General features: G+C 38.4%; 1 protein-coding gene across 1 annotated transcript in view; it reads right to left on the bottom strand.

Moving 5' to 3' along the window:
- Nucleotides 1–17,852, bottom strand: part of LOC105212314 (zwei Ig domain protein zig-8) — a 218,403-nt gene that overhangs the window by 98,780 nt on the left and 101,771 nt on the right. The window contains exon 2 of the mRNA XM_011184208.3: nucleotides 13,464–15,462. Within this exon, the coding sequence (XP_011182510.1) occupies nucleotides 13,464–13,545 (82 nt within the window). The 5' untranslated portion in view covers nucleotides 13,546–15,462. The remainder of the gene's footprint in view (nucleotides 1–13,463; nucleotides 15,463–17,852) is intronic.

Raw genomic sequence — 17,852 nt, 5'->3', positions numbered from 1 at the left:
CATTGCATATGCATACATACAAATTGGCGATCTTATTGTTATGGCTGCTTGTTTGCCTTTGCAACGCGCTGAAATACCAAATCTATTGCGCACAACTTCCGGTTGAAAGTACAAACTTTTTTGTTTTCTCTTTTTTTTTGGTTTTGGCTGCAGAGCGCTTTTGTAATATTTCGTTCGCGTAAATTTGCATTACTCGTGTTTTATTATTTCTACACTGTTGTGCTTCCGCGCATAAAAATGTCGGACGCTATATTTCACTGCCATTGCGCGATTTGTGCAACTCAACGTGTGGGGCATTAGTGTGCCAAATGCGCTCTTTGTCATGGCGAAGCAGTCGTTTGTCGTTTATTCTCTTTTTCATCAATTTTTTTGCGTCAAATTTATATTTAACATTGCGGTTTTACCTGCGCATACAGATTTTGTCAAATACGAATTTCTCATTATTTTACAAATGTTTAAGTCCTCGCTGATACTGAAAATTCATATTTACGAGTCACTGACTGATTGCGCTGTTTGCAGTAAGAAGTTGTTATAAATTACAATAGTGTTCATCAGCTCATATAGAATGTTGCAACTTGAAAACCATCGGAATATGTATATGTAGCTGTCTTAAAAAAAATGAATAATTTAGGGCATTGGGACTCTCCATATGAAATTTTGCTTGAAATAGTTATATTATGACATTCGGACATCAAATAATATTGCGCAATATTTGAAAAAAAAAAAAATGCATTAACAATAAATCAAATTTTCTATTTCCACAATTTGTGAATTATTATTTTACAACAAATATCCGGATCCGCTCACAATGAAGTAGTTAGTGCAATCCGCTTATAAAAATAAGTAAGAAAAGGCAAAGTTCGGGAGCAACCGAAAATTTTACACTTTCGCAATTTATTGATTTAATTTTATCAAAATAATACACAATTTGACCCATATACTCCGCACAAATTTCAATAGAACAACGAAAATCATCATATATAGTGTATATGGGCTGGGGTAATTCCTGAACCGATTTTCTTCATATTTACCACCAAGGCACTCTTATACAAGCTAGCAATTTTGCTAAGATATCTCACATATTAACCGATATATGCGGCATAAAACTCAAGGGGAATTTTAATAATCCAAATATAAGGTATATGGGAGCTAGAGGAAGTTCTGACTCGATTTTAGCAATTTTTGGTACAGAGATACGCTATTAGAAGAAAAAGATTCCCACTGAATTACATTATATTTTCTCAGAGATTCCCCCATATTTCCGGTGAAAATTACCATTAGGCACTGAGTTCTTTATGTTCCATATCCGACACCTTGAAAAGTTATAGTCCGATCTTGACAATTTTTCCGAAAGTGATATCTCAGCTCAAATACAGCATTTGTGTAAAGTTTTATTCCGCTATCTTCATTGGTTTCTAATGTAAGTATATATTATAAAGTGAAGGAATCAGGCGGAATTCAAAATATTGTTGTATGGGAAATGGGCGTCGTTGTAAGACGGTTTCGCACATACTCCGTCCAGGTCATTAGGGTGTTAAACAAAATATTATATATCGAATTTTTAACATAACCTTTGTATGGGAAGTGGTCGTGGTTATAATCCGATTTCCTCCATTTTAAGACTGTATAAGGAATGTATAAGGCTTTAAGGGCACCACTCTAGGAAGTTCCGTTGATATAGCTTTAGTATTTTACGACATATATATAAAAAAGGGCACTACTCTAGAAAGTTTCGCTGATAGCTTTAGTAATTTACGAGATATATATAAAAAAACTTACTAGAGGCGGGGCCAAGCCCTTTTCACAAAAAAAATTACATCCAAATATACCCCTCCTTTGAACCAAATTTTACTTTCACAACTTTATTTATTACTTCGCCTCCTACGGTCGCAAAGAACACATATACCAAGTTTCATCAAGATATCTTATTTTTTACTCAAGTTATACGTTGCACGGACTCACGAACTTACGGGCAGACAGACAACCGGATTTCAACTTTGATATATATAACTTTATATCAAACCAGTTTAGTTTTATGACTTACAAACAACCGTTATGTGAAAAAACTATTATACTATTATATCTTTGGACTGTGTATTTAAGAGTGTATGTAAATAAATCATGAAGAAGTTTTAAATATTTTTAATATTTATTCATTTGACACACTGCCATATTCTAACATCCTTCTAAATTATAACTGAAAGACACATAATTCTTAACATAAAGTCACAAAAAATTAATATTTCATGAAATGTAGCCATACATGCTACTTCTTGATTGAAATTCTTAAATTAATATGTCATCAAAAATTAAACAAAAAGTTATAATACATAAGTTAAATACATAAATTCCATCAAAAAGTCACTCATACGCCACACACCAACTCACAACAGCTTTTATAACTTACAATTAAATGATGCTGTTATTATTTGGCAATACAACTACATTATCACGCGCATAAAAATCTTTTGAATTTCCAAACGAACACAATTATTACCTAATAAAAGTAAATAAAAGATCGACTTTAAATCGCTTAAATAATTTTTCACAACGCGCATTTCAAGTGGCATCCTTAGTAGCTGGTGCGCTCGTACACAAGCTGCCCGTAAATGTGAAATCTCCACAGTTTCTTGCACATAAGTGCTCTTAAAGTGCACATTACGGGTTAGCCACGCCGCCGCCACCCTTGGCGCGCTTAAAAACCGAAATGTGCTTGCCACACCAGCTTGTACACAATTGCAATGGCAGCAGCTATTTCGTTGTTGTCGTTTTCTTGTTGGTTGTTGTTGGTTGTTATTGTCACTGTTTTGTGTTGCTTTTTATTCTGTGTGTGTACATACTACTTTGGCAGCGCGTATAAATTATGGTAATAAAAATAAAATCACCATTTTATACAGACTTTTTCCATTCGAATTTTTACAACTCTGCGTATCTGCAGGACTTCGCACACTTTCGTACATATAACGCTACATGCACACATGCTCGCTTAACGCTGGCTGCTGCTGCTTTACTATAAACAAATTCTCGATATTTTTCGTACATTTGCCACATTTGTATTGTTTTGCTGCCAGTTGGCTATTGAACATTATGCTTGCTGTTATATATCAAATTGTGTTTTGCTTTCCATTGACTAAATACATATATCTATATTTGCTGTCATTGTTATTTTTCGCCTGTTCGCTTTCCATCGTTTCACATTTATTGTACACTCCGCTACCAATAACATACACATAAATTAATGTACATATATGCACATATATAAGTAAGTGCCGCAAACTTTCATGCTTGCCGCATGCCCCAACTACTGCTTGTTTACGTTTTGTGCGGCACTTTATGAATGCGCATTCATTATGTGTATAAAAATGATAATGTTTTGTATGAAAATAAATTCGCTGATTTTGTTTCCATTTTATTTTATTTTTCTTTTCATTCTTTTGGTTTCCTCTATCGGCAAATTCGGTCAACACGCATTTCTATGGAGTCTTAGTATCTGCTATGTTGTTTTGCTTTTATCGCTTGGATTTTACTTATGTTGGTTTTAACATAATCACTTAGCAAATAGAATTGCTTTATGGTGTCTCCAAATATATGAAAGTGCGCCAAGTATCTATAAAACTTATTTCTTGAGTTAAATTTTATGTACTCGAAATAATGTAGCGAGTATCAGCATATAGTTGCGGGACCATACTATTCACAAATGTTTGCTTTTAACATAAAATATTTGTATGTGTCCATTAGTTGGAAAGTATTTTGGAACGTCGCACTTATACTGTTAATTTTTTGCAGAAACTTATACCGAACAAAGCTTCAAACTACTTAGTTATGCTTATATTAGGTTGGCAAATTTCTCCCTTCAGCTTTTTGCTCTTTATTCAATGCTTTATAAAAAGTGTTACAGTGCTCGGATTTAGTTCAAATATGCGTCGTTTCGTTCGATAATCTGTTTCCATCCGTCGTAAAAACTCCTCTCCTTATTTGCGAAGCACTCGGACAGCCACTTTTCACAAGCCTCTTTTGAGTTCAATTTGCACCACCAAGGGCGTTCACCACGGACAGGAACAGGTGTTAATCACTTGGCGCTATGTCCGGGCTATATGGTGGATGCGCTAAAAACTCCCATGACGAGTCATCAACAAAGTGTGTGGTCTGACGTTGTCCTGGTGGAACACTACACCCTTCTTATTGGCCAATTCTGGGCGCTTCAGGTCGATCGCCTGCTTCAAGTGGTTCAGTTGTTCACAGCAGATCATACAATTAAGCGCCTGGCCATATGGGAGCAGCTCATAGCGGATGATTCCCTTCCAATCCCACCAAACACACAGCAAAACCTTCCTGAACCAAACCGTTCCAAAACCGTTTTCACTTGATATTGTCGTATGTGCTCCATTTCAGCAGCATATCGCTGACGTTGATTCGGTCCAGAAGGTTTTTTTTGCGTCAAGTCTTGTGTCACCTAAACATCAAGTTTTTTGTGTATCCAGCCTTCTGCAGATGATTTAAAATTGTTTGGTGACTAACTCCCATCTCCAGGGCGATGTCACAAGATGCCACACGTCGGTCTAACTCGATGTTTTCTATGATTCCTCCGCAGTTCGAAGTGATGGAGTACCAATCCCAACACCATGAATCTCAAGAGTGTTTCTCTAGCGGATTTGCCTTTAACGATGGAAAACTTTAAAATAGCGCGAATTTTGGCGTCAGTAAACTCCATGTTTACACGTCTATAACTGTTGAACGCTATATCCAAACTAATAATGCATAGCGTCGTTTTGTAGTTTATATCAAAACCTTTCCAAGATGTTTAGCATTGTCAGATAAGTACTCTCTGTAGCACTTTATACATAGCCGCGAAACTCAAAAGACAAAAAGGCGGAAGTGAGATATTTGCCAATCTAATATTATAGTTAGAGTGTAGTTATAATGCTTAAACTCAATTCCATGTTAGAAAAACTGCTCTGAAAAACATTGATATATGAATTATTATATCATATCATATGACAAATATGACGCTTTTGAACAATCTATTCGATCTGACACAAATTATTAAAGAATAAAATATTAAAAAGCTTGACTTTTCATTCACAGTTACCAACTAGATGAAACTGGTTTAATGTTACTCTTCAAAAATGATATAAGAGTGTGGGGCGTATGAGCAATATTTCTAACAAAGATAAACATCTTGTGTAAATATTTCAGGGGTATATAGAACAATTTCCAATAGTGTTTTGTCTTTTTTGTAGCCATTCCATTATCGTTTACCCATATCTAGCATACTCTTCTGTTGCTAAATGAATGATCTTAAAAATGAGAAATGATCTTTTATATTTATGGTGTACCGTAATTATTATATTTATCATTTTAGTGAAATGAAACTGGTTAAGTATTCAACTATTACTCAAAGCATTGCTTTAACTAAATATTTTCCAACTTTTTTCCTCAATCTCAATGCTAACATTGCTTTGGTTACATAAATCAGCGTTTCAACATAAACTTGCACAATTAACTGCAATTTATTTCAATTAAGTAAACCGGCGAACTGTGTTTGAAAGCTGGTACTACGGCAAACGCTTAACGCTTAAAATATTACTTGCAGCACATAAAATGGCGTAAAAGCTCACACATATAAACTCGCCAGTTTGCTGAAGCAACACAGTGTTCGAAGAGCAGAACGAAGAAAAGTGGAAATTGAAGAAATTGAAGTAGAAAAGAAGATGCACAAATAAATCAATTTTGCATGCAATTTCGAAAGTCATATACGAAAAGGCGGATAATGGCGAGCCAATATTCAATACAACTGAAAGTGCATGTAGAGAATATATGGAAAGCATATTTCACGAATATAATGCAGGCTGCTGTAAGTACGAATGTGTGCTTGAAATCATGTGCATGTATATGCATGTGTTTATATAAACTTGTATCGGAATACATTTCGGGTATTTCTGCTAATGCGCACAGAAGCCAGAAGGTGCACCATGGTGTATGATTTTCCTCTGGAAGCTATATGAAACTCATATATGCTAGTGTGTAATTTTAATAGGGTGTGCTGCATTTATAAAGGGTGTTTGAAAATGATATTATTTATGTACAATTTTAGTGAATTCTATATTTTTTTCGCATAATAATTTGGTTAAAATAATATTTTTACTTATATTTTACTAACTAACTTTATCATATTATAAAATGGATCTGACTGAGAACTTGACTTTATAACTACAACTAAAACAAATAAATTTGGACATTTATATTTCTTTGAAGAAAGTAACATGCATCCTTTATGCATGCACTTGCATACACTTCCAAACGTACTCTCAGTTAAAAAAAATCTCAGTAGAATGCAAAATTTGTCGGAAAATCTTAATAATTTTTCCAGTACCAATATTTCTCCTCTTTGTTTGAATTTACAACTCAACGATTGTACTACTATCTTTCTTCGAAATCTTATGTTAGTTTGCTTTCGCCGTTGTACTTTTGTGATGCTGCCTATGGGTAGCCATCATTTATTTTCATTGTTGTTTGAGCGCTTACGTATTTTGTTTGATTTATGGCTTAGTATTGCTATCAAGTCTTGCGTTTAAGTTTTTTTGAAAAATTTCCTATCTGTTTTCAAGAAAAAAAAAATAGAAAAGTATTGTGTTAAAGATTTGAGCCTTTAAGAATTACAGCTTGCCACTTCTTAGCAATTGAAGTGTAAACTTCCAACATATGAACCCTTCATGTTGTCCCAAAGGAAAGATAAGTCTAGAAGCTTGTTTATTCTAATAAGCATAGTTGTCATAAATGTTTTTCTGTTTACTTCATAAAGACTTTAAAAGTATATGTATATTCGAAAAAATAATACTCCTCTATATATATTTACATATCTTTGCAGTGCTTCAGGCATTTTTAATTTAAAATTTAATACAAAAAATTTGGAAAACTCGCTAAAAGTTGTACAAACAAGCGACGCTCTAAATTATATATCTAAATAAATTACCAAATGCATAGCATTTTCAAAAACTCTCACTTTATCACACTATGTTGACCCGCCATGGCGTATGAGTGACTTTTAAATGAATGACAAAAGTGAAACACACTTCTAATATACCCCACACAACAACACAAGTGTCGCTTTACCAACAAGCAACATTCATAAAATGTTTATGTTACATTCAGCTTTTCGCCCACCCCCGCTGCCGTTCGGCCAGTTTATGCTGGCGACAATTCACAACCCATAAAACAGTTTCAAAAGAAAGTGGCGGGTATTGTGAAAAATATGGACACACCAAAAGGTTATGTGTGCGCAGCAATTTCTAGCCTTTGTTGTTGATTGAAACGGCGTTTGCACTCAGCACTCACCGCTCACTCAACTCCTCTCCCGTGCACCGCTCAGCTTAGCACGGCTTTCGCTTGTCCGACGCAATAAATCTCGACAATGTGCACAATTTAGCATTTTACAATGCGTCACTGTTGTAAAACAAGCGCTCGGGTGCACACTCTGCACTTGGTGTTATGTGTGTGCGAATATGTGTGCATATGATTGTGTTTGTGCAATCACTTATGTCACCGAAGCAACGCAATTAGTGCAACAATGTCCAATGCCGTACGCGTTTTAGGTGCGAACACACAGCGGGGAGACAACAACAATTTGTGCATATTTATGCGTTAACGTGTATTTGAGACCAGTATTTGACTAGCGAAATGTGGCTACATTGATGTGCACGCATACGACTAACGACATCGGTATGCATAAATTGGAGTCAATTGAAGTCCAGGCATTGTTTCAACATATAAGCGCACACATAAACGCAGACATTTGCAGTGACGTTCGTTGAGCTGCTGCCATCGTTCATTGCCATTTGCAGCAATTATCATAAATAGACATTTGGGTGCATATTTGATATTTACCCAATTTGCAGCTATAACTGCGCTCGCTTGGCTTACGCTGCTATAATTTATGCACTTAATATGCTTTGTGGCGCTAATAAAATAAATTTTACTTCAGTCATTCCTGCATTTTCGTGCACATTAAATCAATATTTATAGCAGTTATAAATAGTCGTTTAAAGTTAATATTCAAGTCTTCAGCAGAGAGTGAAAATTTATTTTATTGCTTACAAACAGCTTAAAATGCCATAAAGGGTATACTTAATAATGAAATATTTTTCTGTTGGAATTTGTTGTTTGCAAACACATCGTAAATTTTATGACAAATTCTTTACAAAACTGAGTCAATTATTTTTATACTCTCGCAACAAAGTAGCTTTGTTTACATAACGGTTGTTTGTAACACCTAAACCTAAAAGAGTTAGATATAGAGTCATATATACCAATGTGATCAAAGTGACGAGTACATTTGAAATCCAGATGTCTGTCCGTCCGTCCGAGTAAAAATGGAGATACCTTCTTTGCACCATTGGTCCTGCCCGACTGATGCACTTAATGTGCTTTTGCATCAACTACCCATATACATCTATATTCATAAAATAGCTGCATGTTCTACTATAAGAGTTAAGGAGTTAGTTGCATGGAACCAGAAGGACAATGGCCGATATTCTCAACAAATTTAAAGTAAACGCTAATAAATTAGATTACATTCTCCCAAAGTTAGATTTCATGAGTGACTTCCAGGAGAATGGAGAAGAGCCCTAATACGGAAGGAAAATACCAACGAGTCCAAAATGGACTGCGGAGTTGGCACAGGGGTATACTCCAATGATCTTAATATTTCTTGGCTAGCATCTTCCAAGCGGGAGTACTGGACATGGAGCAGGCCTGTGAAACTCTATTGGCTAACTACGAGAGGATACATAAAGCAATAATATATACAGATAGTCAGGCGGCGCTCTTGGCCTTGTCGTCGTCAATAATTAACTCCAGCATAGTCTATAACTGCAAGATGGCATTGAGCTCCCTAGAAGACAAAGTACAACTAGACTTGATTTGAGTTCCCTGCTACTGGAACATGTTCGGTAACGAAACGGCAGACGAGTTGGCAAAGGCAGGAGCCGTTCTAGACGAATCCGAGTCTGAGTTAATACCTTGCACGCTAGGATCGATCAGAAGAGAGCTCAAAGCTGAGAACAGATGGAAACATTCAACCAAATGTAAAATAACTAAATAGATATGGCCAAAATATAGTGAGATGAGAACTCGGGTCTTATTAAATTGGTCCAGGAAAAGTATTTTCAGACTTACATTGGCAACGGAAGGATGAAACGTCATAACAGTGAATTATTAGGTCGAAATGGCACGTCTAGTGCTAATTGAGCCCATAAAATTATATGGCTGCACTCCTACCTACCTACCCAAAAATTGAGCTTTTTCGTTAAAATTCTGTCGAAAATTTAAATGTTAATTTTTGCTTGTTTCCTTCGGTCAGTAACTAGATTTATCTATATGCTATCGAAATATTTTTGGTTTATTGATTTCAGATGAACCAATAATGAGTTAGGCTATCCATGGCAAGAGCATTTTAGACATCAAGGGAGATGAGATACCAACGGCAGAGTTTTCGGAATTTTTAAATACAAATTTCACAAAATACTGTTTAAATATGTATCTTTGATATGCTGAATTCTTCTTCTTCTTGACTGGCGTAGACAACGCTTACGCGGTTATAGCCGAGTCCAAAACAGCGCGCCACGTATACCTCCTTCTGGCAGTTTGGCGCCAATTGGTTATACCAAGCGAAGCCAGGTCCTCTCCACCTGGTCCTTCCATCGGAGTGGAGGTCTCCCTCTTCCTCGGCTTCCACCAGCGGGTACTGCTACTTTCAGAGCTGGAGCACTTTCATCCATTCGAACAACATGACCTGGCCAGCGTAGCCGCTGTTTTTTTTTCGCTGGACTATGTCTATGTCGTCGAATAACACATACAGCTCATCGTTTCATCGTCTGCGGTATTCGCCGTTGCCAATGTTTAAGGGACCATAAATCTTCCGCAAAGCCTTTCTCTCGAAAACTCCTACTGCCATCTCATCGGATGTTGACATCGTCCACGCTTCTGCACCGTAAAGTAGGACGGGAATGATGAGGGACTTGTAGAGTTTGGTTTTTGTTCGTCGAGAGAGGATTTTACTTTTCAATTGTCTATAGTAGCACCTGTTGGCAAGAGTGATTCTGCGTTGGATTTCCAGGCTGAAATTGTTATTGCTGTTAATGCTGGTTCCCAGGTAGACGAAATTGTCTACAACTTCAAAGTTATGACTGTCAACAGTGACGTGGGAACCAAGACACAAATGCGCTGACTGTTTGTTTGATGACAGGAGATATTTCGTCTTGTCCTCGTTCACCACCAGACCCATACGCTTCGCTTCCTTATCCAGTCTGGAAAAAGCCGAACTAACGGCGCGGGTGTTGTTTCCAATGATATCGATATCATCGGCGTACGCCAGTAGCTGTACACTCTTGTAGAACATTGTACCTTCTCTATTTAGCTCTGTAGCCCTTATAATTTTTTCCTGCATCAAGTTAAAGAAGTCGCACGATAGTGAGTCACCTTGTCTGTAACCTCGTCTGGTATCGAACGGCTCGGAGAGGTCCTTCCCGATCCTGACGGAGCTTTTGGTGTTGCTCAACGTCAGCTTACACAGCCGTATTAGTTTTGCGGGGATACCAAATTCAGACATCGCGGCATAAAGGCAACTCCTTTTCGTGCTGTCGAAAGCACCTTTAAAGTCGACAAAGAGATGGTGTGTGTCGATCCTATTTTCACGGGTCTTCTCCAAAATTTGGCGCATGGTGAATATCTGGTCTATTGTCGACTTTCCAAGTCTAAAGCCACACTGATAAGGTCCAATCAGTTTGTTGACGGTGGGCTTTAGTCTTTCACACAATACGCTCGACAGAACCTTATACGCGATGTTGAGGAGGCTTATCCCACGGTAATTGGAGCAGATTGTGGGGTCTCTTTTTTTGTGCATTGGGCAGAGTACACTGAGATTCCAATCGTCAGGCATGCATTTTTCCGACCATATTCTGCAAAGAAGCTGATGCAAGCACCTTATCAGCTCTTCGCCGCCGTATTTGAATAGCTCGGCCGATAATCCATCGGCCCCCGCCGCCTTAGTGTTCTTCAAGCGGGTAATTGCTATTCGAATTTCTTCACGGTCGGGCAATGGAACATCTGCTCCATCGTCGTCGATTGGGGAATCGGGTTCGCCATCTCCTGTTGTTGTACTTTCACTGCCATTCAGCAGGCTGGAGAAGTGTTCCCTCCACAAACTCAGTATACTCTGGTCATCAATAACTAGACCACCTCTGGGGGTCCTACAGGAGTGTGCTCCGGTCTTGAAACCTTCAGTTAGTCGCCGGATCTTTTCTTAAAATTTTCGAGCATTACCCCTGTCGGCCAGCTTATCAAGCTCTTCATACTCACGCATTTCGGCCTCTTTCTTTTTTTGTCTGCAAATGCGTCTCGCTTCCCTCTTCAGCTCTCGGTATCTTTGCCATCCCGCTCGTGTTGCGGTCGATCGCAACATTGCGAGGTAGGCAGTCTGTTTTCTCTCCACTGCGAGACGACAATCCTCATCATACCAGCTGTTTTTTTGGCTTTTCCGAAAACCAATGGTTTCGGTAGCAGCTGTACATAAGGAGTTTGATATGCCGTCCCACAGCTCCCTTATACCGAGATGCTGATGAGTGCTCTCAGAGAGCAGGAGTGCAAGTCGAGTAGAAAATCGTTCGGCTGTCGGTTGTGATTGCAGCTTCTCGATGTCAAACCTTCCTTGTGTTTGTTGACGTGTGCGCTTTTCTACACAGAGGCGGGTGCGTATCTTAGCTGCTACAAGATAGTGGCCCGAGTCGATGTTGGGACCACGAAGCGTACGCACATCAAAAACATGGAGACATGTCGTCCATCTATCACAACATGATCGATCTGGTTGCGAGTGATTCGATCCGGGGACAGCCAAGTAGCTTGATGGATTTTCTTATGCTGGAATCTAGTACTACAGACGACCATATTTCGGGCCCCGGCGAAGTCGATCAGCCTCAGACCGTTTCGTCATGGAGGCTGAATTTTCCGACTGTTGTGCCAAAGATACCTTCTTTACCCACCCTAGCGTTGGAATCGCAAAGCACGATTTTGACATCGTGGCGAGGGCAGCGCTCATAGATACGTTCTAGGCGCTCATAGAAGGTATCGTTGATCACTTCGTCCTTCTCTTCCGTCGGGGCGTGGGCGCAAATCAGCGATATGTTGAAGAACCTCGCTTTGATGCGGATTGTGGCTAGACATTCATCCACCGGAGTGAATGCCAGGACTCGACGACGGAGCCTCTCTCCCACCACGAATCCCACACCGAATTTGGGCTCCTTTATATGGCCGCTGTAGTAGATGTCACAAATACCCACCTTCTTCCGTCCTCGTGCCGTCCATCGCATTTCTTGGATTGCGGTGATGTTAGCCTTTAGTTGTATGAGGACATCTACCAGCTGGGCAGAGGCACCTTTCCAATTAAGGGTCCGGACATTCCAGGTGCATGCCCTTAAATCGTAGTCCTTTAAACGTTTGCAGTGGTCGTCATCAAAATTGGGGTCTCTCATCCGAGGCTGTTTTGTTCTTTTCATTGGGGGGGTTTTTATGTGGTGGGTCCCAAACCCTACGCACAACCGCATAAGCGGGTTTCGCCTTCTCACTTTAGCTCGCCTCCAAACGGATGTCTGTTGGCTAACCAGAGGATACTTGGTCTAAGACCGGAAGTCGTGAACTGCTTGAGCCACATGTAAAAGAATCGTTCCTGGCCTCTCCCAAGTGAATGACAGTCAGAAACTTTCCTCACTTACGTGAACTTCTACATATGACTCCATCCTCCCTGATATGCTGAATTGATTATATGAAATACATGATAGTATATATTCAAAAATATTGTAAAAACACCCTTGATATACTTCTGAAACCCACCTAACCCTTTAAGTATTGTCAGGAACTGTCTGTCTAATAGGAAGCATATATCCGTTCACCAAAGTGTTAGGAAGTATGTTGCATGATTTGATTCCGAATACCACCCTTTTCAACTGCAATTTTTGTTCACTTACATTATAGAAGCTTTTTGTATCAAAAACAATTAGATTTCTGTAACAGTCACATTTTAATGAATCCGCCAGCTAATGACAACCACTACGAATAATGCATATTATAATGATAGCTTGCATAGCTTGCAAGCAGTAATATGTAAAGAGCGAAGTTGTCTAAAAAATCAGGTGCACTGCAAAGTAACGAAACTGACAACTCCATTGCACACACATAAATAAATAGGAGCGCGCTAATTTATGGATTTTTTACACTTCTACAGCCGAAGATAAATAGCTCTCGCAGTCTTTACGCCGTCATTTCAGCTATCTAAAACCAAGGGTGAGTGTGCGAGGCTGCAAGTAATTTAAATGTCACTCAAGTTGCCAGGGCGCTAAAAGTTTATTTCATGCTGCCTTAGTTTTGCAAATTATGTATTTATTAATATATTCAAATATGCACTTTTCACTTACCTATGCTGAGTAGCGTGAAAATGACAGCTGACGACAGCTGTTGCCACATTGGCGCGCGCACGTCTGGCTGGCGCGAATGCATGCTGGCTGTCGGTGTCTCTAAACGTTGTGTGTGTGTTTGCTGTTAGTTTGAGCAGCTGCCTCTTTGCCTTGGGATTCACAATTTCACAAACTTTTTTTTTTATATAACTTGGTCCGTTATATAAAGACGCTGGCTTACAGTTACTTGGCACCTTGGATTTATTTGTCTATATGTATTTATGTATTTATATATTTTTATGTTTTTTTTCTTGTCTCAATTCTTCTCACTACTTTGTGCCACTATTGCACTCATTTCGCTGTGTTTGTGTATTGCACATTGTTTTTGTTGTTGTTGCGACTTGCAAATCGCTGTATTCGCATTGCGGATTTATGCACTAGAATTCAAGTCTATTCACACGGAAATATCAACAATGACACTCCGCACCTCAGTTCATTGCTCTGCACGGCACACGCTATATGCCGCCAACTGCCTGGCTGTGCGGCTGTTGCAACAATAGCTGCCACAAATTCTAAGCATCAACGTGAGGGATGATAAAACTGCTTTATTGTTGTTTTTAATTTTGTTTTTGTTATTATTATTTATATTGTTTTTGTTGTTGAGAGTGTGAAAATAATTATTATGATGACTGTCAGACTTTCTTATGACTATCATGCTGCAGCCACTGTCAGTTGGAGTATATTTTCACGTCAGCACAATGCCGTTGTGTTTCTATATATATACTAATATTATGCTTTATTTATATATACATATGTATATAAGTCGTCCTGTGTGCGCATTTATTTTAGTTCACATTTTATTTCTGCACAGTCTATTTGTGTCACTTCCGCTACTCGAGAATGCCGAAACTACGCTCCATAAATAATCACTGCCATAAAAATTGAAACAATAACAAAATATTTGTATAAAATTATATCGCACAGTTTTATTGAACCGAATGAATGAATGGGCCGTAAGAGCTGTGCGCCGTTCAGTGCGCTTCAGCAACGTTGTAGACGGCCTGCTTTACGATTGTTTTATGTTTTATGAATTTTCAGTGGCACTTCAGTGAGCCGGGCCGGAGCTTTTGTCCTCAACAAATCTTCGTTTGTGTGTGTGTGTTTGCGACAGTTTATAAGCGAAAGTTCAGCTGGTGAGCCTGCTGCTCTACTCACACACACCCGCCTTCAACGCTGTAGATTGCCTCGATAGTCGATAGAATAAACTGACTTCGAGTTTTATTGCGAGCTGTTCATAGTTTGACTGCCACTTTGCCACTTCGCCACTTTTATTGCGCTCGTGTTTGCTTGTTTGTTGGTTTGTTTGTGCGTTCAACCGTTTTTTCCATGTGTTTACTTTGTTGCTTGGTGCCTTGTTTTATTTGCACTACTTCACTTCGAAGGACCTTTTGTTTCTTGCGCACTCCGATTTACTTTTGTTTTAGTTTGTTAGTTCAGTTGTTGTTGTTGTTTTTTATTGTTTTTCGCTATTTTCATTGCATACTTTGGCCTTTTCAGTTCATTTGCGTAGCTAATGTAGATATTCTTGCTACGATTATCGATAAATATTTTTGGGTCCTTGCGGATTAGACTGTCACTGCACGCATACATACACACAAATGTACATATGAAGAAAGATGTGCGTTTGTGTGCATTCACAGCATTCACAACACTATTTATTTGTATTTGTATTTGTGCACTTCACTCGGCCACACCACTTTTCTACTTTTGAATTGTTCGGTCATTCCACATTCAACCTGCGCCTTTTTTGGCGCTTGGCTGCTTAACGTTACCTTCACGTTTGCCGCCTCTTATTTGTATTTACACAGCTGCCTTCACGCTGCTTTCGCACCACTACAATGGCACTATGCTGCTGCCGTTTTTATCGTGTTAACATTCTCTCAAAGGACCTGCGATTTATTGTTATGGTTCATTTGCTTATTTGCTCTCCGAATTTATCTGCAAAGCAAGTGTGAGAGAGCTGAAAAGAAAGAAAACAAGAAATACGTAAGATTCAGTTCGGTGGAAAGGTAAGCATAAACAATAAGTGTTTGTTTAATAATAAATGGTTGTGCTTTTGTTGCGCTAAGCAAACAGGATTTTCTTGCCTATTTACTTGGCGGTCCTTAAGGGTTCCAATGATTGATTAAGCCCTGGCTTTGCTTATCTATGTAAATCATAAATTCGTTTTTATTTTTGTTTTTGTGATTTATTATGAAACCTATTCAGGTGGTAAGTATCTGGATTATATTAAGCGTACAAAATGTAGCTGCTTGAGAGATTTTTCGGTGTGTAAATATTTACACCCCAATGGGACATATTTGAAATATTAAAATATTTGGCTATAAATCTGTATGAATTATTTACTCTTCGCATTTAGTCGCTAAGGGTATCATTAAAATGTAACAGATTTTCTTAAAAGCAAGCGAAATTTCAGGGTTTTTAATATCAAAAGTGGAAATCATTTTAAATGTTACAGAGTTCGGGTTTAGTTCAAATATGCGCCGTTTCGTTCGATAATATGTTTCCATCTAGACGGCAACTTCATAATACCCCTTCATAGAACCGCCCCTCCTTATTTGCAAGGACTCGGACAGCCACTTTTCACAAGCCTCTATTGAGTTCAACTTTACACCACCAAGGGCGTTCACCATGGACAGGAACAGCTGGTAATCACTTGGCCCTATGTCCCGGCTATATGGTGGATGCAATAAAATCTCCCATCCGAGCTCCCGTAGCTTCTGACGAGTCATCAACGAAGTGTGTGGTCTGGCGTTGTCCTGGTGGAACACTACAGCCGTCCTGTTGGCTAATTCTGGACGCTTCAGGTCGATCGCCTACTTCAAGCGGTCCAGTTGTTCGCAGTAAATGGTAGAATTAATCGTCTGGCCATATAGGAGCAGCTCATAGTGGATGATTCCCTTTCAATCCCACCAAACACACAGAAAAACCTTCCTGGCCGTCAATCCCGGCTGGGCCACTGTTTGGGACGATTCACCGGCCTTCGACCACGACAGTCACCATCCACTTCAAAAATGGGTCGAGTTCGTTCCGTTTCAGCAGCATATCGCAGGCATTGATTCGGTCAAGAAGGTTTTTTGCGTCAAATCATGCGTCAGCCAAACAACAAGCTTTTTGGCGTATCCAGCCTTCTGCAGATGGTTAAAAATGTTTTGGCGCCTAACTCCCATCGTTCCCATCGTTCGTTCGTTCGTCACGAAATTCAAAAGGCGAAAGGGAATCAAATGGTTGAGAACTGATTCCCTTTGATAATATCAGGATGTCAAGAATATATTATTATCCGATTTCACCCATTTTCATAGTCTGTGATGGGGTACTAAAGAGAAATACGTGTAGAACATATTGCGGGAGTATAACTTTTGCTCTCTTTAGTAGGCTGGCATATTTTTTTGTTTTCAGAAGGTTAGATTACAGGAGTGTGCCGAGGTATTAGCCAAGGAGTTTAGATAGTCTCGAAGATGAGATATACACTTTTTCTGCTGTCCTTTACCTCCTTATTTACCATGGAGATATCAAGATCTTTGTGGATATTTCTGTGATAACCATTAACAGTGAATGACTCTGTTCAATTTACTAAGCTTATACGATGTACAATGACTGTTGCATGTCACCAAAGTAATTCCTTTAGCAATTAAAATATATTTCTGAGAACATTGATTGTCTTAGAGGGATCATGGTATATAAAGTGGTGTGATAATTAATATTAATTTAAGCTATAATATTGTTTTCTTACTCAATTTAAGTTCTCAAAGGAGATTATTCTCAATATAATATTCCCTTATAGTCCAGAATTGACTCTTATGTAATAGGAACTTTCGTTATATTATTTTCACATATTACTCATAGGCAATGTACGACCAATTTGTTATAATGAACTATTGATGTCAGTGTTAAATTATGAAATTCGCTTAAAATATCATTGTAGAATATACAAATGAGCGATAAGAAAAAACAAATGAGAAAAATGTAAACTTAAAATTTATAAAATGAAAAAAAAATCAAATAGTCACTATTATTTTTAATACCAAGTCTACAATAATAACTAGCCTTTAAGGCAGTAGTCTGCTTTAGAAGGCGAAAAAAAACGTTTTTTACCAATTTTTTTTAAAAGGGAAGGAAATGATTACGATAAACGGAATTTTAAGACGTTAGTGTACTATATTTAAGGCTTAAAAAATATTGCAATTTTTTCAAAGTTGTAAGTATTTTTCTAGAGCGCCTGTAGTCTGCACTTGTAAATCGGTGCCGGTGATAGAGGTCGTGCGATGCATCTGAAACAGTCGAACCAATTTTTTTTTTTTTTTTTTAATTTTTATAAGTGTCTTTTCTTTATGAACTAAAAAAATACCG

Source organism: Zeugodacus cucurbitae, chromosome 2 (assembly GCF_028554725.1).
Source record: "Zeugodacus cucurbitae isolate PBARC_wt_2022May chromosome 2, idZeuCucr1.2, whole genome shotgun sequence".
Lineage (NCBI taxonomy): Eukaryota > Metazoa > Arthropoda > Insecta > Diptera > Tephritidae > Zeugodacus > Zeugodacus cucurbitae.
Note: the sequence above shows the minus strand (reverse complement) of the source record. Positions and strands in the feature narration are given on the sequence as shown.